Below are 23992 nucleotides of genomic sequence, written 5' to 3' on the forward strand. Positions count from 1 at the left end.
TGAAGATTTTTAAGTCATGTGGAGATTGGAGATGTAAGTTGGTCACTCAACCTCATTCAGGAAGGGGAGCCCAAGGCAAATTTGAGGGGTTTTTCTCATTCTTTGTTTTCAACGATTTCCTGTAAATGCCTACGAAAGACTAATGCTGCTCACCTGTGCCATGGATGCTGGCAACTCCAGGCGTGTGTGTGTCAACACCAGTCCTGGAGGAGGAGATGGTGCCCTTCGCACACTGCTTTCCGAACATAAGTCTAATCTGAAACAGAGACGGCAATGACCCCTTGTGAGGGCTCTTTGGAAGCCGCCCCTTAGGGACGTGGGGCCGCGTCCCTCATGGCTGGAGCATTTTCCCGCCCTCGGGGTCGGGCGCTCTCCCCTCACAGGAGAAGCGATGTTTTCCCGCCCTCGGGTCTAGCGCTCTCCCCTCACAGGAGAAGCGATGTTTTCCCTCACAGGGACAGCTGTGTCACCCCGGGCTATCAGGTATTTTCCCTCACAGGGAGAGCTGTGTCACCCTGGGCTGTCAGGTATTTTCCCTCACAGGGGCAGCTGTGTCACCCCTCGCTGTCAGGTATTTTCCCTCACAGGGGCAGCTGTGTCACCCCTCGCTGTCAGGTGTTTTCCCTCACAGGTAGAGCTGTGTCACCCCTGACTTTCAGGTGCTTCCCCTCACAGGAGGAGCGATGTTTTCTCTCACAGGAGGAGCTGTGTCACCCCACGCTGTCAGGTGTTTCTCCTCACGGGAGGGGCGATGTATCCCCTTACAGGGAGAGCTGTGTCACCCCTTGCTGTCGGGTGTTTCCCCTCACAGGAGGAGCGATGTTTCCCCTCGCCGTTGTCGGCCGTTCGCTCCTCACACTCGGGGCTCTCTTCGGGGCGCCGTGGCCCGCCCCATTTTCACGTGAGGCGGCCGCTTGCGCGGTAAGCTTGAGCCTCTCGCGCTCCCGTCCGGGCGCCGCTTGTTCGCGGAGCACCGGCGGCTGCCACAGAGGCTCTTCCTTCGCTGCTGCCATGTCCGCCACGGCCAAAGTCTCCGGCGCACTCAAATCCGTGGATTACGAAGTGTTCGGGCGGGTGCAAGGTAATGGCGGGCTGAGGGGGCTGCCGGGCCAGGGGCGCCGCGCTGAGGCGGCGGCGGCACCGCGCGTGCGCGGGGTGGGAGCGGCCTGAGGGGAGGCGGGAGCCCTCACCGCGTTCCCGGCGAGAGGGGAAAGTTTTTTGGTTGTGTGGTTTGTTTGTTTGTTTTTAAATTTTAAATCGTTGTAAATATTCCCCCGCCCTAAGGCTCGGCTCCCCCTGGAGCACAGGCTGCTCTGTCCAAAGTAGCTCCCATTCCGCTTGTGGCTTCTGTCAGAGCGGGTGTGTGGAAATGCCCCTCCCGTCCTTCCCATTCACACACCGCAGCGTTTTCACTTAAATGAGTGTATTATTTCACTTAAACACATGAATGTGTGGATATAATAATCGTGTAGCGAAGGGAAGGCTCAAACACAAGTCCTGATCGGTTTCCCTATTATTAACGTCACTGAAATTTACATAGTAAAACACCACGGGTAACTTGCATGCACGTCATTGCTCCTTTATATAAACTGAAATTCCTGCAGGTGATATACTTTGACAGGACTCTAATTTATTTTTCTTTTTTTTTTTTCTTTTTTAGGTGTTTGTTTCAGGATGGTAAGGCGATGCTGGATTTGCTAGCTACTTTATGGTATAATGTTTCCCGTGCTAAAAATAAGGCAGTAGGTCTGTGGAGTGTAAATGTATCCAGTCTGAACTTTGGTTGGATGGTTAAGTACTCTGAGTAGACTTAAAATGGTTTTATATTAAAATGGATTTTAGAAGCTTAACAATGTGTTGATTGTATAGATTGTGGTTTGGATTACTTGCGATGTAACAGCCACAAGAATGTTGTAACACCTTAGTCTTTAGAAAGGTTAAATAGGAAACAAGGTGTTTAAGTTTAATTTTTCAAGTGGCAACTCAGTGCCTGTATTTAAGGAAGGTTACTGGGAAAAAGTGTGCTACAAATAAGCACTTTGTAGCTCATACTGTGAGCATGTGTCTCCAGCAGCTCTGAAGTGCAGTGGGGTGGTTTTGCATTTCACAGATACCATGAAACGAGAGGACACAATTAAAGTAAGAATATTGTTTTTTTCTCAAAATAATGCCCCATGCTTAATATTAAACCTGAGAGATTTTATTTATAGTTTATATTGTGAAATAGTGCCAAGTGGAAAGGAGCAGAGGACTGCAATGGAGTTTGCCTTGAATTTAGTTATTCTATGGAGATTAAAGAGTAAATCCAATCTTGCTGTGCCTTGTTTCGAGCAGACCCGAAGCTGTGTGAACACACAGCTCAGTGCCAGTCCTGAGCTGCTCTGGAGTACTGAGGAAAAGGTTTGCAGCTGCATTCCTGTGCTTTTGGGCAAATTAGTTTGGAGAAACTGCTTATAATCACCTTGGAAAACACTCTTCATAGTTAGCACCACCTTTTCATAGGCTACATCACCCCAAAGCACCTTTTGTCTTTTGGAATGGGTCATACAGACCTGAAGTTTGGCTCTTGCTATTTGTGAATTTCATCACAACTGGGTGGCTGGGAAACCATACTTTTTAGGTATTACAGAAATATGCCTTTTTTTTTTTCCCTAGCTATTAAATTATGACCTTTGTTGTTGCTTGTCAGTAGATATGCAGCAGCTGGGGGTAGGATTTAAAGGGTGAAAGTCAGGTGGAAAGGATTTGAAAGGGAACTGGGAAGTTTGTACATGTAGCAGATTTAATGGGTTTAAAAACTGTGGTGATTGAAGGGTCAAATGAGCAGTGATAGGAGCTATGGAAAGGAATAAAGTAGGTACAAGGGAATGGTGTGGGATTAGTGGAGTCCTTTGTGAGCAAAACCTTGTTCTTTTTGGAAAATGAGCTGTGCCCCCTGCAACTCCAGAGCTGCCAGGAACATCTGAATGCCTGAGGATGAGCATCACTCATGGATTTTTGTTTTTTAAGTGTAGCTCTTACAGCTGGGCAAATGCAAGTGGGGGGTGCAGTGTTCTGTCTGTGGTGTCTGTGCTGGCACTGACTCTCCTCTTTCATTATTTCCCAAATCAGTACACAGAACAGGAAGCCAAGAAATTAGGAGTGGTTGGCTGGGTTAAAAATACCAGCCAAGGAACTGTGACAGGCCAAGTTCAGGGCCCAGAAGAGAGAGTGAATGAAATGTAAGTATTTCTGTGTTCGTTTTTCTTTTTTTCTTACTCTCATTAAAGTCATTTACAAAAGTGTTTTTAATGCAAAGTGACAAGTAGATCCATGTGTCAGTAATGTAACAGTGTTTTCATTCAGCTTTGCAGGTAAGGAGGTGCTTTCTTTAAGCTGTGAACAAGTCTTTAAGCTTGAAAAATACTGTGTTTTCATTTCTAGTGTCACAGAGTTTGTTAATGTATTTCCTTAATATCCTCATTTCTTGTGAAATGAAAAGAAAGTCTTTATTCATGTGACTAAAGATCTGGTTTTTAATTCATCAAAACCTCTCTTGTGGTTTTGTTAAGAAAAAAAATTGAGGAATATCTTGAAATGCTTTTTTAGTCTGTGCTTAAAAAACAGTTTAAAGGATATGGGTTTAAATATAAATTTTTTTTCTGATTAAAAAAACCCACCCTAATACATCAATACACATTTTGGCCAAGGCCTGCAGTCTCTGCCATTTCGAAATGAGTTTTGAGGTATTTTGGTGTCTTTTAAAGAATGGCAAATAATTTTCATTATGAGATTGCCAGTTTCCAGGAGCTTAAAGCTATCACTGAGGAAATGATGCCTGGAAAAACACAAGCCTGATTGAGTTATTTCCAACTATCATTTTTTGCAAGAGTGTACAGGGAGATTGTTGGGAACTTCAAAAAATCCTTCAGGGGTTTGTTCTCTCAACAAAGAATGAGTGAGGGCAGAACTTTCCTTTTCTAGATAAATTAGCAGTGCATGTTCTGCCAACACTTTCCCATACAGGACTTGCTTCAAAACTGAACTTGGATGAAGAGAAGTTGGCTTTGTGCACACAAAAGTGCTGCACATTCTGGTCAGGAGATTTAAATGATTTCCAGCCATTATCCTTGGTTTTGTGCTTAACATTGAGGTTGCTTATCTTGGGCTGCAAAGCATTTACAAAGCCAGAGAAATATCAGGTTTTTTTCTTGTATCAAGTTTGCACTTAATTTTTGAAAGAGTTTGTTAACATCCAGATCTCTTCATGCTTTGTGAATTTCAGTGTTGGTGCCACATTTTTATTTAACTTGGAACATGAAACTGACCATGTAAGAAACCAGGGTTTGTTTTTTTATTTGTTGTCCTACTTTTTCATTTGAAAACACAGATGCAGAAGAAATAAAAAGTTGTTTTCTGTTGCTGCTCCTTTATTTCATGTTGGAAATCAATGTGTTCCTCTGATGTGGGAATATGTGGCAATGTGAAGTCAAACTGTGGTTTTTGATGCATGGATTATTACATTTGGGGTCCTGGAGTAAAATTCTGAAATAGGAAGTGTTTTCCTTGTGCCCTCTGTACTCTCCAGTGTGTGGAAAAGGCAGTGAGTTTATTTTTGCCATTAACTTGGTGAAGCTGCATATGAAAAGGGAACTCTTGTGTATAAACTGCTCCTTTGAAACACCCTTATTTCTCTCTGCTGCTACTAGTGAATAATGGACCAAAATGGTCTTGAGGTTCTGAAAGGTTTTTTCAGCTTTTTTTAAATAATGCTATGAATCCATAATACTGCCTTCTCAGATTTAATTGTTATTTTAAAATGCCATTTTCAAAAATCAAAGCAACAAAATGAGGATTGCTTATTCTGTAGGAAGTGGGTACAAACCAATAACCCTAAACATATATTTGTATTTCAAATGTGATAAATCACCAGGAAAAAATTCCATTACCAACTGCCTATACATGTTCTGGTTTGTGTTTTAGCTTTTCAGGACTTAAAGACACTCTGATGACACTTGTTAAAAATTTGTAGCTCCTGCATGGTCAAGGAAATCAAACACTCTGCAGAGGAAGAAGTGCATGAATCAATAGTCAGATATTCCAGGAAAGTTTCCTGGTGATGTTTGTTACCCTGTGGGAATCTTTCCAGAGCAGTTTGTGCAGTGTCATTTAGAGCAGTATTTTCACACTTGCCCCAGCTTTTCAATTAAACATGAAGCACAGAACTGCTTAAAAATCACATGGTGGTGGTGATAAAATTTCTCAGTTGTTTTGCTGGTTCTGGGTTTTTAATATTAATGTACTTTAGGGGGAAGTAGTAAAGGTGTTTTGGTCTGTCCTAAGCAATATTTGTCTCTTTATGATGCTAAATAGAGTCAAAAACATGGACTAAAAGGAGTAGGGATGCCATGAAAGTACAGATGTCCTACAGGTAAATAGGCAAAGCAAGATAAGAGGATGAAAGAGAGGAATAAGGGATTGAGAGGATGATCAAGAGAGGGAAAGTGTAAAAAATGTGGGAAAAAGTCCATGAGGCTCTCCAGTGTTGCCAGAAGCATGGAGTGACTAACAAAGCCTGCCTTTGTTCTGGAGCAGGAATGCAGCAGACCTCTAACCCAATGGTTTTCCAGCAGCTCCCCGTTTTCTGCCCCTTTTTTTTCTATTCTTGTATCAGTAATTATATTGGGAGGCACAGCCACAATGTATCCAGTGCATGCTCAGCCTCAAGAAGCATTGGCTTTATATAATTTATTATTTTTGTGCAGGTTGCAAGGTAAGATACAACTTAGGAGGAACAAGAGAACAAGCAGACATCAAATGTAGTTGTGCTGAGTTACTTTGGGAGGTGCCATGCAAAATAGTTTGCTCTGGAGCAAGTTGAGCAGGGGCCTCCTGCCTCTGCAGAAAGCAGTGTTAAATTTTAAATAAGTGTGAACAGCTGGGGCCTGGGAAGTGCTGCATGTACAGGAAGTCATATCCTTGATTGGGCCATTCATTTAGTGTTGAAATTCATGGGTATGAATTTCTTTGGAAGTGCTGGCAGACCAATTCCTTGATATTCTGTGGTGCTAAAATCTCATCCCACTGAAAATGTACCAACTTCCCCAAGCCTCAGATTGCAGTGGGAATGTCACTGAGCTGCAGGAAGCCCAAGGGGTAGATGAGCACTTTTAGATATTTCAATTTTGCATTGTTTGGTTTTAATGAAAACCTTCTAGGTTCTCAGGGATTAGGTGACTTTTATGTAAAGTATTTTAAAGCAGATTTTTTAAATGGGAGAACTTGGAGAATGTTTTAGAGGGTGTTTTTAAGAAGTCTTGAGAAGCTTTCACCTGTCAGCTTGTTTTGGTATCCCTTGGTTTTTAACTCTAGATGGAGCTGTTAGTTCTGAAGATCCTCAACCATTCATGCTCTGTTTGCAGGGAATCTATTTTTAGACTGTTATGCTAGAATCCATCTTTTTCCTCACTGTATTTTATAGTCCTGTTCCCTTTGCTGCTTCTGCTCCACACAGATCACACCCCTTACCCTTAGATTAAAAAAGCTAATTTTCAGAGGGTTTTACCTGTCAAGTCCCAAGAGAAGCAGAGCTACACTATTTCTGTAGCATAACAAGGTTTTATAGTAAAGTGGAGGCCTTTTTTTTGCCAGCCAAGGTATGAACTGATGATAAAAAATGGGGTAGAGGAGTGTATTTGTTTGTTTTATTTAATTTTTTTCTCCAGGAATATTCACACCACAGGATTTTTCATTATATTATCTTGTGCTATTTTTTCCACTTTACCCATTAAATAAGGTTGGGCTCTGTGTAGTCATGGTGGCTGTTGCCATAGCAACCTGCACTGACAGGCTGGAAGTTGCTTTCCTGGGAGAATTTTTTAAACTTCAATGACAAATTGCTTAGTTATCCATTAAAAAGGGAAGATAAGAGTCTGTAGAGTGCCAAATTCAGAATTTACTCCAAAAATCCAAGGTTTCAAATCAGGGTGACACTTGAAAATGTGAAATCTTAGGGTATTTTTTAAGCACAAGCACATAACAGCCCAGTGAGTGTTCTTCCTGTCTCTAGGGAAAGGCAGGGTTCTAAATATAGATGACTTGTCTTGGAAATGGGTTTTAGGAATTAGGAAATTAGGAATTAAGAAACTAATGCTAATTGCCTTTGAATATTGTATTTTTTATTACCAATGTCAGTTAAGAAGAATTAATATTAAGATTTAACTGACACAAGACTTAAATTACTGTAGTGTATAAATGCATAGAAAAATCTAGATTTTTACCATGTAGAAGAGAATGAAACTCTGTATTGTTATTATCATATTTGTCATTGTTTCACTAATCAGGTGTAGCCAAGGTTCTTGTCTGTACCAAGTGACATTGAATAAATGCCTTTTTCCCCAAGTATAATTTTTTAATTGGTTGTAGAGAATAGGCCTTCAATGGAACTAAATGCTACTAAAAATACCTGTGGGGAAAAAAAATTCTAGCTCTTAATACCCAATTGATGTTCAGTTATAAAATGAACGGATTTTAGTCAATATTTTGAGATTTTTCTCCTTTTTAAAATGGATATTTTTAAAAGTATTTTGCTCGAACTAGAAGTGTTGTTTAGGAGAGGAATCCTTAACATGGATTTGCACACAGACTTGTTGGTGAGGCAGAGATGTGCCCAACAGGATGGCTGAAATATTCCTGGGATGTGCTGTTCTCCAGAAGCTGACAGGGACAGATTTTGGAGAAAGGGCAGAAGGAAATGAAAATCACGTTTTTAAATATTTTCTTAACTTTGTTAAAATTCAAACTGGTGAGAGGTGTTAAATTTGTTCTCATTTATGATGGTAATGAAGAACAGTTTTTACATTAATCACTGCTGAAGGTGATTCACAGTGTTTCAGTAAATCAATAGCGAATGACAGGAAAATATGATGGGAATGTTATAATTCAGTGTAGCTCCAAATGTAATAATATTAGGGTTTTAATGTTTGATTATATTTTTTGTTTAAAGGTAAGACTAATGTATACTAAATTAGGCTATAACTTTTGTGGGTAATAAAATGGTAAATGGGATTCTTTCTCTTTTCATATTGAATGTTTGAGGTATTAATTTCTTCTCTATAATCATTTATTGCTTAAAATTGACAGTCTAAATTGTGAATTATTGTAGTTACTGGTCCTGTAAATGAAATTTACTGAACTGTTACTGATGATAGCCTGGGAAAAACAGGAGTAAACCTTGTTCTTTGGGGTTTTTTAGTCATATAAAATTAGCTGAATGAACTAATTAATTTGTTGTAGCAGCTGAACTCTGTCTGAAAGCCAAGGAATGGGTCAGGTAAGTGAGAACATGGAGCTTTTGGTTACTGAGAGTAAAGCGAGTGAGCTGTTCAGCTGAAGGGGAGCTGCATGTGCTTCCAGCACAAACCCAGAGGCCCAGTGGCTCATCTTGTGCAGTGTCCTAAAGGGAATTCCCCTGTCCTGTGTCCCTCTGGGGCCCAGGAAAAGGCTGTTTTCCCTGTGTGCCCCCAGGGGCTGAGGGAGGAGGTGTCCCTGTGCCCTGAAGGTCACCCAGCCCACCAGTGACAGCCAGAAATAGCTGTGGCCTCCTGGCACGGCTCCTCTGCTTTCCACTGCACTGGATGTGCCTGTTCCCTGCAATGCCTTAAACCACAAAAGCTTTTAGCCATGCTTGGGTCTTTCTGGATATAGAATAGTGCCAAAAAAAAAAAGTTTTCCACAGCCCTGTTTCTTCTGCTGGAGTATAAAAATAGATGCCTTGCGTGACCTTGTGGATTCTTTTTTACAGTAGCTCTGTGGAATTGGAATTCTTTATCAAGTATCTGCTTCCAGTTCTTCTTATCACTGAAGTGTTTTTGTTTATAGAACATTTACTAGATATTTCTGCATGTAAACAGGTCTGAATTTCTAGGATTTTGGGTCTGGAATAAGCAGTGCTAGCGTTTGCATTGTCTTGGAAAGCTCAGAATGGGATGTTAGGCAAGATAGTTCACTTTTCTCCTGTCTCTGGTGGATGCTGCATTAATGCTCCCAACTCCTTTAGCAGTGTTAGGAACCAAGGCTGAGTTTTCTATGGAATTCCAGACTTTTATTGGCTTTGCTGATGGGTATCTCTGGGGACACTCAATTCCAACATCTTGGCTGCACAGTTAGAAGCAGGAAGGATTTCAAGGCTGTATTGGATTGTACTGTAAACACAGGCAAGTTGAGCTGTTGTTTGAACACTCAATTTAGGCATTTTACTGCATAATTAGGAGTCATGTGCCTTTCTTCCACACTGGGAAGTCAGGCTTCTTTCTGCTCAAAATTAATCTTAACTAAACCATAATAACTGTTCTATGAAGGGTTGGTTGAGCTTTGTGGGAGACTGATTTTAAAATAAAATTTCCAATGTAATTCATTATTTCTACTGGGAGGCTTTTGTTCAGTTGAGCATTTATGCATTCTTTAATGCTGATATTTTTTCTTATTTAGCCACATGTAATGCTTTTTTTATTTCCAAAGTGAAGGTGTTCTGTTATTGCTGATGCAGTAGGATGTGGTGCAGTTTGGTGCCATTCATTTGGCTTTTTGTGCTGAATAAAGTGCTTAATGTGTCTTTAGTGCTCCACCACAACACTTAGAGAGACATTAATGAGTAAAAGTCAGCTTAAACTAGGATTTTTAATGGCTTTTGTTATTTAGTTTAGCAGGGTGGTTAACTATGCACACAGTCAAAAATAGATCTTTGGCAACAAACTGGTAATTATCAATAAAAACATGTACTTAGTGTCGGTTTCCTGGAAACCTATTCTGGATGTGATGCTTCAAACAAGTTCTGAAAATACAAACCAACTCATGTGACTCTTAAAGAACAATGTCAGAACTGAAAGAACAACTTCAGAACTGCAATTTTTTTGCTTTCCTTTTGGTGTGCTGATATTTGAAATTTACTGAGCAGGGAACAAGCCTGTTATGGCCATTTTTCTATCTGAAGGGTGTTATTCTGGGTCTGGAGGTTTGTGTTTGCAGTCCACAGGAGAAAGTAGCATTAAACTTTAATATTAGAGTTGCATAATGTGAGGGTGACAAGACCTCTGTGGGGGTGCTGCTGCTGTCCCCAAAAGGGGTGCCACAAGTGGGCAGATATTCAGGTGAAACTGCTCCTGGTGGGAAATCAGGAGGGAATTAAATCTCCAAGTGTATTAAATCTTGTGTGTAGTGCAGCAGGAGCTCTCCCACAGGAATGCCAAGGTGTATCCCAAATGGAAAACCTTTAGCAGACTTAACCAGGAGCCCTGTGCTGAGGAGGTGGATTCAGTTCTGAATTTGCTGATGTAATTATGCACAAATCCTGATTCTTGCTGCTGCTGATCTTATCAATGTTGTGGTGGTAAAAAGCATCTTCTGTGAGATTTCAGCACTTCCTTAGCCAGTGAATGTAGCACTCGAAGCAAAATCTCTATTCCTTATGCCATGTTAGCCAGAAAGGGAGAGGAAGCTACTTCAGCTTTTATGGGGAAAGAGCTCTGAAGCCTGTTGATGTTTTGTTTTATTCCTTAATTACTGTCGTTCTGCTTTGGTTCATTGGCAAGCTGTGTTCAGTTTATTTACCATGTTTTTATCAAAAATGAGTATGTTTCACACTTGTGTACTTGAGATACACCATTTGCCAACAGCAGAAAAATCAAAATTGCTTCTGGTGCTGCTCTTCCCTCAGCCACTATTGCAGCAGTAGAAAAAAAAAAAAATTCTCTGGGTAACTTCATTATATAACTGAATTTTACCTTGTTCTTTTTCCCCAGTTCCTCCCTCCCTCTACTCCCTGGTCTGACTCTCCACAGAAATACAATGTTTATTTGTGTAAAATGGTGCCCTGAGATGTTTCCCTTGAACTGTGCTGGATGTCACCAACTATCCTGCAGAGTTAATATTAGTTTTGGTGTCTTTGTCTTTATGTGGCCCCCCTGAAGGGGGATCCTGAAGTCTCTCTAGACAGAGTCACTTGGAGAAGTCCCTGGGTTTGGTCTGTCAGCCTTTTGCTCTCCAGCTGATTTACTGTAGTCACTCTGTGACTGGATGAGAAGCTTTCTTTTCTTGGAGATGTTTTTTCCCTAGCTGGGATGAAACAGCTGCCTGAGCTCATCCATAATGAATGCTCTGCTTGTGTACCTTCATTGCTTTCCGCTGGTGTTCACATTTGTGCTCTGCTCTTGTGATGCTCTGGGCTCTTCCTGCTGCTAAAGGAACAAAGGAAATCAATCTGCCAAGTGTTCAGAACTTCATGGGGGGGTAGGGGGGAAGGCAGAGTTTTTAATTTAGGAAAAAAAAAATCAGGCATTAAATTTAATTAATGCCCAATTGCTGGGCAACTGGTACTCAGTTTAAGCAGTTTTCTTGAACTCCCAATGGACATTCTGTTGGGAGAGGATCCTGGGCAAGGAGTTTTCCTTCCCTTTTTTACTCTTTAGAGCTGTAGGATTTTAATATGTGCTAAAAACCAAACCCATTTGGAACAAAATCCCAATCCATTCCTGTTTGCAGATCTCCCAGCAATTGTTTAGTGATGTTTCATTTATCATACTTCTGGATCTGAGCTGGTTTGGTGTACCATAGAGGAGCTCACCTGACACCATCACACTCCATAAATGCTGATCCTGAGCCTCTGTCCCTGCTCACTGTGTAATAAAAACCATTCCTTGAAATTAGATTTTAATGTCAGTGCTAGGAGCTTTTCAGGCAGCACAATTCTACCCCCCTGTTGGTCTGGATAGGGTTAAAATAATCTTTAATTTTAGATGGTTGTTTGCAGGGTGAATTTCAAGAGTTTAGGAAAATGTTTGGCTGGGTGTTCTAGGAGGGGTGGAGAAAAGCAGCTGTCTGCTACCAGTCTCAGATCTCCCTGATCTGCCCTGCTTTTCCAGCTGTGGATCCAGGAGCTGGAGCCTGGAAACTGAGGTCTTCCTTGGCAGTCAGAGGGCTGCAGGGCTCCTTTGTTGGAATGGAGACTCCCAGCAAACTGCAAATTCAGTTCCTTTTGGAGGTGAATCTGTTCAACCTACAGCAAATCAGTTTTCCAGGGAATAACACCTGTGACCTGTCTCTGGTTGGGAGTACATGCAAAGATGGAATTTTGCTGCTGCAGATTTCTGTTGCCTGTGCTGCTCCCTGCTTTGCTGGAAAAGTGCTTGAGCAGTGTCAGTCCCACCTCAGGGATGGGAAAACACCTTTGCTGTTCATCACAAACATCACTGCTTGTGTCTACCTGCGTTTTAAAAAGCCTTGGCTGGGATGTGGTCAAGATCTAATGGGTTTCTGTGTTTTCCACATTTGTCTTGTCCAGGTCACACAACACTTGAGTGGTTTTGTGTCAGGTTCAGCTGCCAGGACCTGCTGCTACCTAGCCTGGGGGGGTTGATGCTCTTACTGCAGTCTGTGATGTCCTAAATGCCAAATCAGCACAATGCAGTGCAACTTCAAAAACCAGAGTTCTGATTTGCTTTTTGGCTTTGTAGTGGAGCTGAAATTGAGAACCATGAAGGGACTACCTAAATTTGGAATGAGGGCTTAGACAAAATTTGGTAAACACTCGTTTTTTAAATTCCTAGTGCAAATGTGAATTAAAATTGAAGATAGTTTTGGTGAGTAGTTACACATGGATTATTCCCATGCTGTATGTGGAGGAACTAGGGCACAGAGCAGCATCAGTACAGTCTCTTATGGCAAATTTGTGATGGAGCTGAGGTAGTGTGGGAGTGTTGATATCCAGTCCTATGCTAATCCTTGGAACAGAGTTTCTTCCTGTAAATTGTTGGAACTCTGTGCATTGGTTAACTAATTTCAGTGAAGCACTGCCCAGAATTTCAGGGTGTGTTATGTGCTTATTTAATTTCCAATAACTGCTTTTGGCCTGCTGCAAGCCCTGCAGCTGCATTATTGTATCAGCTGATTCCTCTGGCCCAGATGGAGCTGTTGCTTTCTGCCAGGTCCAGAAGAAATCCATCTTTCTAATCTCAAAATGTTCAAGAGTACAATGAAAAAAAGCCCACATAGGCTGGAGTCAGTCAGGACCTCATTCTGCTTTATCAACGTGAAATTCCTGCTACCAAGAAGCAAATAGTAAAATTAAGGAATAGAGCCAGAGAATGAGAATGTGCTATAGGTTTCCATTTGTAAATTAGTACTGAGGGGAGCTGATTGGCTCAATTGCACAGAAATTCTGGTGCTGACTCTGGATTCAGGTTGTTCCCTGTTCCCTTCACCACTCTGCTCTTTGCTCTTCTGGTCCTGTAGTTTAAAACAAAACTGTTCAACTTTCCTTGTTAGTAGCTATAAAATACAAACATGCCCTTTGTAGTTCTCATACCAGAAGTAAAGCAATTGTTATATGCCAGCTGGCTTTTTTTTTTTTGTTGTTGTTGTTAAATGCTAGCATTAATAATAATTAATTGGATAATTACATAGAAATTTTTGTTCTGGCTCATGTCCATATGGATAGTATGGGCAGAAAATGCAGTGTGGAGTGGAACATACAAGCAATTAATCGTTTCAGTGAGTGCTTGTAAACAAGGTCAGCTCAGCAGGCCTCCAGGAAATCTCTTCTGAAATGTGATGCTGTCTTCATTATCCTTTTAGAGGGTGTTGGTGTAGGACCAGAACAGCAGCAGGGTTTCTCTGCCATGCACTCTGACTACACACAGCAAATTTTTGAGGGCTGGTAGACCCAGAGATGAACCTTAAAAAACCCCTTAGATCTACAGTATTGCATTAGAACTGTGTATTATTCTCATTTGAAAGCTGCTGCTTTGCCTGAGTTTAGTCACAGTTATGTAGGCTAACAAAAATCTCTTCAACTTGTCTGGTTTAATATTTTAGCTAATATCAAATGGGAGGTTTCTGGTTTGGAATAATAGGAGCATGTGGAAGGCTGACAACCTTGGAATTTACTGAGCGACATGTTCTGAGAAATGCTAAATATTTTGCTTGGTGTTGTTCAATAGAATTAAAAATCATCTTGAGTTTTGTAGTTGTCAGACATGCAAGCCATGCCTGCTGGAGACCTGGGAATTGCCAAGTCTGGAGCACATGGGGCTCAGACATGAAGCAGTGTGGTGGTGGCAGAGGTGCCTGGGACTTAAAATGTCCCCTGGCCATGTGGGATTGATGTGGGAGAGGATGCTGGAGCTCTGGGATGGTGCTGGGACCTGTGCTGAAAATCCTTCCTGCTGGAGACTTGCCCAATGCCTTTGCCCTGAGGAAACCACTCTGTTATTAGCTCTCTTCTTCCTAATTATCCTCCCAAATGGAGATAAAAAATGAACTTAATGGCTTTAGCTGGAGTCCTGCATGGAAATTTGTCTTCTCCCAAGGGGATCAAGTCACTGGGAATGTGACTCCTATAGAAAGGCCTAAAAGAGGTCTGTGTTACCATGGGGTTTGAAAATAGAACTTCCTGAAATTCTCTAAGTGTTTTTCCAGCTGATGTGGCTTTCCAGAAGGATGACCTTCACCTTGAGATGGATGGCTGAGTGCAGAGTCCAGGTGCCTTCAATGGGATTGTGCCTGTGCATATCTCCCTGGCTTGTTATGGGAAATAGTTCCCTCACTCCTTTGGCCTGTTTAAATCACAGTATGTGCTTTGAGACATGGGGCACTGGACAAAAATAGAATATTCTTTGTTCTGGGCCAGGTGATCTGTGCTGCCTATCCCAGTGCTTCCAGTGAATAGCAGGAATGGATGTGCCAGAGCACTGAAGGCAGGGACTGTGCAGCCTCTTGGGTTATGCTGGGCACTGTCCAGGGCACCCAAATGTTTGTTTGCAGGGTGGTTTTCCTGGCAGGCACCTGTTTATTGTGGCTGTTGTTAGAGAGGACCTCAGAGGACAAAGTGGGAAAGGACAGAGGGTTTCTAGTCCATGATGTGTCGATGCCAATGAAGTTATACCTGGTATGCAGCAAGTGTTAATTTTGAACAGCTGTCTTTAGGTGGGAATCAGTTCTCTGATCCACACTCTCAAAATACAGAATGGGCATGTTGTGCTGGTCACAAGATTGGGCAAACCCTGCAGTGGAAGCTGGTGTAGGGAGGGACACAGGTGCCACAGGCTGCCCGAGGGCGGAACACACAGTCCATTTCCAGGGAGTGTTGATGCCACTTCTTAGGAGCTCTGTGGTTGGCAATCCTGTTCTCAGCCTGCCTCCCTGCTCTCAGTGGATCAGCAGGGAACGTGTGAGTGGCTTTTGGAATTCATCTCAAGGTCACATCTGAACACGGGAGAGCAAAAGGGAAGGACTGTGGTACATTTCCCCCCCTAGTCTAGGAAAGAGCAGAGTATCCTCTGTATGGCTTTTATACAGCACTCCTGGGATTTGCTGAACAGGAAGGAATTAGGTGAAGTACTCTAAATGCTGGATAAAAGAAAATATTAGTTCTGCTTCTGTAACCAGCTCAAAAAAGTACAGAATGAGATGGGCAAGACAACCAGGTACTTCTATTTTTGTTGGTGATTCTGTCCCTCTGCAAGAGAGGGAAGAGCAGCTGTTTCGACACCAGCAGACACTGAAATCCAGGAGCACTTTTGTGTCCTGGCTCCATTCCAGCTTGACAGGAAGCAAGATCCTCTGGTGGCAATTTAAGTTGAAGTTTTGGTTATTTTATACCACTGTAATGTGGCAGAATGACTGGATGACAAAGAAATTCTGTCTTGACGACATTTAAGCTGTCTAGTGATGAATAAAAAATAAAGAAAGCCTTGGGAAGAGGGTTTTCAAATCTTATGGGTCTTGATGGAAAGATTTTATAAGAAAGGTTAACAATTAAATTCTTCTGGGAGAAAGGGTTATAACTTAAGAAACTATGCCAAGAGGGCTTTTGTTCTACCAAATAACTTCTGATGTGTTCTAGTTGCTGAATAAAAAAAAGTTTAGAAAGGGAGGTTAGTTTTAGCTAATTATGGGGAACGTGGTTTTTAAATCTGTTTTCAGGCACACCAATAATATTTAATTCACTAATGACTCAGTGATTGGCTGATTGATTGAGCCAATCTTGATTGGCTGCATTGCTAATTAAACTTTTGTGACAATACTTGATTTTTTTTTTTTGCTCAAGGCCCAAGCCCTCAGTACAAAACTACTCTACAGAAATTGAAATTCTGTTTTAAATAAAGGTTTGTAGCCTTCCATATTGCATTGTTGAGATGATGCCAAAACACAAAGGCAGGCAAACATCTGAATTTTGGTTTGATGATCTCAGATTTCAGCTGGTCTCATGATTTTTTGGCAGTTGATTAATAAATCTGAGCATGAGGGATTATTACTAATCCTTAGTGAAAAGGAGATAATAAGAGTATTATGAATAATTTCCAGGTATTTCTTACTCTGTTCAAGTTCATTGCACACTTTGCTGCTTTGGTGTCTAGCTCTCCTAATTAAAAACATGCTAAAAATAAAACTATTATATTCCAGTAAGGCCATGGTATATTTAAGTCTTACCTTTTTTAATCCAACTCGGTGTGTTACTGATGGCAAATGAGAAAAAGCAGATCCTGAATCGGTGATGGGTCATTTCCTGCAGTCTGTCTGTGGAGGTTTTGTATCCTAGCAGGTAGGGATGTAAAATGGAGTTCAGACACTCAAGGAAAACAGAACAAGGGTTTTGTTCCAAAACCATGTAACTTGCCCTTGTTTTCAGTGTATTCCTGCAGTAGTTACTTGGGGGCAGTCACAGAGCTGTATTGGGCATTTCTCCAGTTAATTTAATTTGTGTTGTTTGGTTTCAAGCCCAAAACAAAAAGTGGACAGCATTTGGATTTTTTTTTTCCCTTGGGTTCTGACTGTAGCTTCTGAAAATCCTTAGCTTGAGGAGCAAAACTGGATGCGTTTGAGATTGGCAGGGTCTTTGGGACTGAGCAAGTTCTCCTTAGCTTTCCCTTCAGAACTCTGTAGGGTTTAAATGGTGCCAAGGAACCATTTTCCAGCTGACCTGGTGTGTACAGTGTCATTACTGTCAGGAAAGTTTGGTTCAGAGTGGAGCTCACTCCTGTGCCCTTGCAGAAATGGCCCTGGGAGCAGCCCTGGTTTCATTTTTCCAGCTGTATTTGCCATTTCCAGAGCTTATCCCAAAGTCATGGCTCACCTCTGACTCATTGTGCAGAAGTTCCCTGGAGTCCTGAGTTTTCCTGAGTCAAAAAACCCCTTGGGTCCTATCTACAACAGCACAAACTGCCAGTTTTGTGATGATTAACACATTGGGTCAGTGGCAAGCTCAGGAATTGTATTTATTTTAAAAAAGAAAAAAAATTCACCTTCATCATAGGGCAATAGGGTATCAGGACACAATGAATCCTTGGGTTTGAGACAGAGAGATGTCCTAACATTATTATGGAAAATGAGTTGTGAATGAGTCAGGAGTTGTTTGTATGCTTTTCTCTCAGCTTTTAAGATACTATTTTTTAGATATTGCTTTCATGAAATTATTACAGGCAGGAACTTGAAAAGAGGGCTGAAACAGCCAGGAAAATGTGGTGAGGCCCAAAATCTCTGCCAATGCCACCAATGCTGGGCAGAGTAAAAGGGTGACAAACTCTTGAGATTTCTTTGAAATGTATTCCTTTGAAAGGAATGAAAGCATCTTTGATCTTTGCCCGAAGATATTTAATATGTGAAATTCTGGGATCATGATGCTGATACAAGGGGTCAATCTTCAGTGGAATGACTTTGAAAAGCCTTTTATTTATCTTTTCTACAACATATAAACTTCCTTTCCCTATTCATTGTGTTAAAGAACACAGTTGATTAGAGACTACTTATGCCTCTCCTCATGAGTCTCTGGGCCTGCAGTACAGAAATGGGAGTATCCAAGATAACTTTCAGTCATAAATTCTAAAATTAAACCATGCAAGCATTCTGCCTTTGTCTCTAACTCTTCACTCCACCTTATCTAAAGGTGGAAAAAACTTCTCCTTGACCAGCTGGCCTGTGTTCCTCTTCCTTGTTCTCCCTGGCACGCTTCATTTCTGATTTTTCTCATTTGCTGTTCTGATTCACTGCTGACATCTCATTTCTCCTCTGCTGGAAGCTGCATTTCCTCAGTCACTGGTACAATGTTTTTGGCTCTGTGTAGCTATTAAAAAAAAAAAAATTCAAGTATTTGCATTTGGACGATTTGATTATTTTGTCATTAAAAAACATTTAAAATGAATCCTTGTTGATGTGGCTTTGTAGTTCAGTGTTTTTACACTAGATGTCAATCTACTTGCATATGTGGAAGTCACTATTTTGTGCCTTCTAGATATTTCTCTCAGCAACTCCCCTACGAAAATGCTGCTTTCCATCTGCTTTGCAGGAGAATCAATTCCAGGAGAAAAGGGATGAGTTGAAATATTGATTTTTCTTTTGGTGGCTAATGTTGAACAGGACTTTTGCAAATAAGACAGCAGTTTTGGGGTTGTCAAGTGTAATTAAAATCACTTATTTCAGTAAAGCTGGTTGACAGCTTTAATGGAAAATGAAATTTCAGCCAATGTAGAGAAACTTGATCCAGGTCTTATTTCTTAATCTTTCCCCCTCTTTTCAAACACCATTCAGGGTTTGACAGAAATGAGATTTCTGAGTTTAAAAAGCATTTCCAACCTTGCCATTGCAGACCCAGTGTTCCAATGAATTGTTTAGGAATAAATGGAACTAATTCCTGCTAGGAATGCAGAATTCAGTGAGTGACATGGAAGTTTCTTGTCACAGAGCAGTTAATTGTTATTAGCTGCTTTTTAATATATAACTCCTCATTAAATTACCCTCTTCCCTTGTGTTACAGCTTCAGTTCTGTGATGGCTTCTGCTTCTTCTGAGAGGCCCCAGAATATAAAAGCTTCTTCTTTTCCTAGTCAAGCAGTGTTTAAAACTCATTTTAGTTTGTGTTTGTGGAAGATCAACCAAGATGTCTTATGTTATGCTGTAATCCTATATGTTATTATTTTTAAATTTTTGGAGTGCATATTGGTGCCTTATTGATACAGTTTTCCAGGATTTTCTTTAATAGATGAAAAATTCCAGACATCATTGAAGAACCAAGTTGACTGGAACTCATTTGTCATTTGGAGAATTATATTGTTTAGAAATCAGTTTAAAAAGGGAAAGAATATATTCAACATGGCAGTAAAACAGAGAAGCCATCATGGCTTGCTAAAAGAAAGTTACATAAGAATTTTAAATATGCAGAGACTTGAAGAGTTTGTGCTTCTTCATCATGAAGTTGATTTCTGATGAAGAGTGAGACAGGCCTGAATTTCTTTAACTCAATCAACTTTAACTTTTTAGTTTTTGGGAGGTTTTTTTGATTCTAAAATATTAAAAGGCTTTTTGGTGCCCAATCCTACTTGGTAACTCAAAATGCTTTTGAACTTCTGGAAAATGTAACTTTTCCAATTTAGGATTTTTGAAGGGTTTACTGAAGTCCTGGGTTTTTGACTGGAGGTTCCTGAAAAGCTTATGGGAGAAGGTGACCTTTACAGTTATGCATCATTTATTTTGTGCTATTTCATTGGGCTGAATATCAGCTCTATGTCTCTAAGAGACATAAATTTGTTTGAAACAGCTGCTAAAAGTGGTGAATGTATATAAAGTAATAATTAATGAAGAATAATTTGCTTTACAAAAAATCCTTTTGATGAGCTGGAATGATTTGTATTCTCTAGCCAGCAACAGTTTCTTTGTCTGAAAGAATTTTGCCATAAGGGAAGTGTTTTGCATTCCTTAGCAAACAATCTCTCCCAGGATTCACTGAAGTGCCCTGAAGAACTGTAAGTAATAAGCAATTGCTTGGTACCTGGAATTTTCTTTGAAATTGGGTTTATTTTAAAAACATATCAGGAAAGAATACAGTTTGAATGTTGCATAGTAACATCATAGAACAGATTTAGGTCCCCTTTATCACATTTTACATAAAAATCCCTAGCTTTGAGCTCTGTTGCTTTGGAGCAGCCTACAAAGTGATTTTTATAGAAGCACAGGAGTGCAAAGTGTACTCAGTTCCTTGATTCTTTTCCATGTGTGAGGATGGGGATCGAAAGGAAAGCTTGGTCCTTGTCACCTGTCACTTGGTGTCCCCTCAGACACAGGAGCTGTTCTGTCTCTCCCTCCTACAGCCTCCTCAGCAACCAAGGCACCTCCTCAGGAGGTTTGGGGTGGTGCCCTCATTCTCCTGCCAACCTGCTGGCAGAGAAGGATCCTAGTGGACACTAAGGTGTCCCTGACCAGCAGTGCCATGGGGGCAGGAAGGCTGATGGGACCTGGGATGCATTGGAAGAGCATTCCCAAAAGGTCAGGGGGGGAATCCTGCCCCTCTGCCCAGCCCTGGGAGGCACATCTGGAGTGCTGTGTCCACTTGGGGGATCATCAGGATGGGAGGCACAGGGAGCTCCTGGAGCAGGGCCAGCGATGGCTGTGGAGATGAGGAAGGGCCTGGAGCATCTCTGTGCCCAGGAGAGGCTGAGGGAGCTGGGGCTGCTCAGCCTCCAGGGGGACTCTCAGCCCTGGCTGTCCCTGTCTGCAGGGACCAGGCTCTGTTCCAGGGGGCCCAGCCATGGCACAAGAGCAACAGGCAGGAACTGATTCTATCTGGACAGGAGGAAGAACTTCTTGGAACAGTTTGTCCAGAGAGGCTGTGGAGTTTCCCTCTCTGGAGATGTTCCAGAACCAGCTGGACACAATCCTGTGTTGTGTGTTCTGGGATGGTTGGACTGAGGCACTGTGGTCCCTTTTCACCTGACCCATCCTGGGATTCCAATTCTGCCAATGTTGTTGCACGTTTGGAGCATAAAACCAGTGGATGTGGAGCTCAGTTGCTGTGGAGAGCTGTTGCTCTGCCTTGATCTGTGCAGATTTAGGCACACTGGTCTTGTTCATACTCACTCTTTGCCACATTTAACTCTGCTCTAAAGCACTTTAAGTAGGTTTCAGCTGCCCTTTTTGCTGGGTTCCTAAGTCAACATTGTGCCACCAAGCAATAGAGTGCTGGGAATGTACAGCTGTCACTTAAGGTGTGCAATGGACTCTAGAAACGGCAAAGTAGCCTTGATTAGTAAGGGTGGTGAAGAGAGACAAAAATTTATTCTATTTATCCATAGAACTGAATGGGAAAGCTACTCCTTACTCTGAATTAAGTGCTCCCTGCACCCTCTTTAGTGTTTCTGCTTGGGTCTGGTGTTCAGCCAGGTTTCCATCAGAGTTGTGTGTGTGGCTGCTCTGTTTAAATGTGGCAGCTTTGAGCTGCTTATGGTTCATGTTAAAGCTGCAGCCACGCAACCATTTTTGTCCCATGTGCTCATGGTAAATGTAATTGTGTTAAAATTATACATGCAGATAAAGGCCTGAATTGTTTATGCATAGTTTTCTGTTCTGGTAATTGGTTCTCCTTAGGGTTCTCCCTGTTTGTTTTCTAATTAGCCTTGTAAAGGTTGTAAATGTGTTTAGGTGGAATAAAGAAGTTTTATTTTCTGCCCTGTTGCTTCAGGGTTTGGTCAGTTGCTGTTTTCTGGTCACCCCAGCCATGTATCAGTTTTATACCTGGGAACAGTGTGTGTCATTTCCTAATAAAATCAGTGGTTTGTGTTTTGTGAAAGGTGAGGAATTGTCATCCTGTTTCCAGTTCTTGGGAGCCATCCAGCATTTTGGATCTGTGAGTGCTGTGGGATTTGGAGAGAATCTCGTTCTCTATCTCTAAATACAGGGAGAGGAGTCAAAGTTTGATTTAACCAGCACCTACAACTTGCTTAGCTGGGCAGGTTTTTCTCTCAGTGTTTTTATCCTTCTACTGCTGCTGCAGGAGCAAGGCAAAGCAGGAGATATTAATATTTAATGAAATTTTCTGGATCTCAACCATAATAGTGTTGCTTTTCAGCTGGAGATGTCGCTCCTTGAAGTTCCTGCTGGATTTCTTTGTCTGAGAAGCTCAGCCCAGATTTCTCAAGCTGGTAGACTTAATTCTTGAGTTAGTTATATTGCCAGTTGTTTGGATGTATTTGTAGGGGATCAGACTCTTGGCTTAAAAATATTTTTAAATTAATATACAGATTAGAAAATTATTTTAGTGGTTAGGTTTTCTAGATGGTCACTGAGCTGCTTCTTAACATTCACCTTAAAGATGAAGAACCTTTAAGAAATGGACTCATCAATACTTAGGAATTTTAGGGCTTTGTCTTCCAGTATTGGGAAAGGTAGGTCATTAAAAATGTCCAACAGTTAAAACTGGGGTGAAATTAATGATTTAAAGCTAAAATTTAGAGCTAAATGTAAAGCTAAAATTTTAAAGTGGAGTTTTTATATGAGAAGGTTAAAAATTAAAGAAATGTCACAGTATTTTTCTACATACTGGATTAATATATGGATAAATAAGCAAAATTGCATAAAGAGAAGGTTGTTTCTATTGTGAAGTCAAAGGAGAATGAAGGAACAGAAGGTTTACATCACAATAGTAGATCATCTGTCAATAATTGAATCATGAACTTGTTTCTATTGTTTCGGTAAACAAATAAATCTGTAGGCAAGCCTGTGTTGTCCTCTACTAAGTTTAAAGTCAGAATGGATGTTTTAATTAAATAAAAATCCTTTTTGCTGCTTTATGTTAGGGGGAAAGTTGTTCTCTGGTAGAGATGCATTTCTTTACCTGCAGGCACCTCTGTAATAACCCTTGTGCTGTTTGTCCTGTAGGAAAGGAGCTGGAGAGCCAAGTTCTGTGTGGGAATTCTGAGCTTGTAATGCAAGGTTCTGACTTTATTTGGTCCCCACAGTCCTCATGCAGAACTTCATACAAGGGCAGGAAGGTGATTGATGTAATTTGAATTATTTATTTAATACTTTGTCGAGTTCTGTGGCCAAATGTCCTTGATTGCAAAGAAAACTGACACAGCAACTCTGAATTCGGTTGGTTATGGTATTGTGTGTTTACTGCTTGGAACCAGCATTACAGGTGTTCACTGGCTAATGAATTCCTAGAAGTCCTTGTTGACTGGGTTTGACATCTGTTGACTTCTCAGTGCCAGGATTTCCAGTTTCCTGGAGGAGTTTGGTTTGCCTAAATAGAGTGTGTCTGTCCAAGAGGAAATGTTCTCTGGTGATTGGTATCCAAGAATTTGAGGGATGGCTTGTTTTAAAACTGAATGTCTTTGGAATTGGAAACCTGTATGTGGTTGAGAATATATTCTATGTGCAGTTGTCACAGTCGAGATTAGCTTTTTATGTATTTTTTTACTCTAGGTATAAATGCAAATTTGCCCTCAGTAGGATCTATTCACACAGTAGCAGCAGTTGTGCTGCTTCAGATGTCTTTGCATGTGTGTTTGCTGATGAAAATTCCAGCAGAATAAGCAACCACTCATTTCTCCAAACACAGGAGAAGGATTCAGCATGATGTAAGAAATGGGACTGACTTTGCACTCCTGTCCTAGTGCTGTGCTGAATGAAATGGCAATTACTCCTGCTTGTTGATGTTATAAAGGATGCAATGATGTTTCTGTGTCTTTGGAAAGACTTCCAGCGATTCTTCCTTTTACTGATACCCAGTCTGAGAGCCTGGAATGTGACTCAGAGAGGTGATGTGCTCTTGACCTCCTTCCTGATCTCAGTTTGGTGGTAACATCTGTCATATCATCATAAATATTAATAAAACTGGGTCCTTATCTCAGAGTGGGAATTCCTGGAGGCTTTTAGTGCCTTTATCTGGAGGCAGATCTATGGTCAAGCCACTCTCTTCGTCCCACACATGCTCTGTCCTGAATTTCAGTGCAGCTGCTGTGAAGTTCATCTTTAACTGAGATGATTTATATAGTGTTTGGACTGTTTTTTCTGGACAGCCAGGCAGCTTGTTTTTATAAAAAGCATGATGACATGAACGGTTCTGACATGAATTTTGTGAAATTATTTTTTCATAGCAGCTCCCCCAATCATACACTGGTAATGTTTGGAAGTTTGCATAATTCCTCCTATAAATTATTACTTTTGTTTTGTTCAAAGGTCTTAGTGTTGCC

General features: G+C 41.2%; 1 protein-coding gene across 1 annotated transcript in view; it reads left to right on the forward strand.

Moving 5' to 3' along the window:
* Nucleotides 1-779: 779 nt before the first annotated feature.
* The window catches only part of ACYP2 (acylphosphatase 2), a 33130-nt gene continuing 9917 nt past the window's right edge, over nucleotides 780-23992 (forward strand). The window contains exons 1-3 of the mRNA XM_054630523.2: nucleotides 780-1081; nucleotides 1661-1677; nucleotides 3112-3221. Coding sequence (XP_054486498.2) covers nucleotides 820-1081; nucleotides 1661-1677; nucleotides 3112-3221 — 389 coding nt within the window. The 5' untranslated portion in view covers nucleotides 780-819. The remainder of the gene's footprint in view (nucleotides 1082-1660; nucleotides 1678-3111; nucleotides 3222-23992) is intronic.

Source organism: Agelaius phoeniceus, chromosome 3, assembly GCF_051311805.1.
Source record: "Agelaius phoeniceus isolate bAgePho1 chromosome 3, bAgePho1.hap1, whole genome shotgun sequence".
Taxonomy (NCBI): Eukaryota; Metazoa; Chordata; class Aves; order Passeriformes; family Icteridae; genus Agelaius; species Agelaius phoeniceus.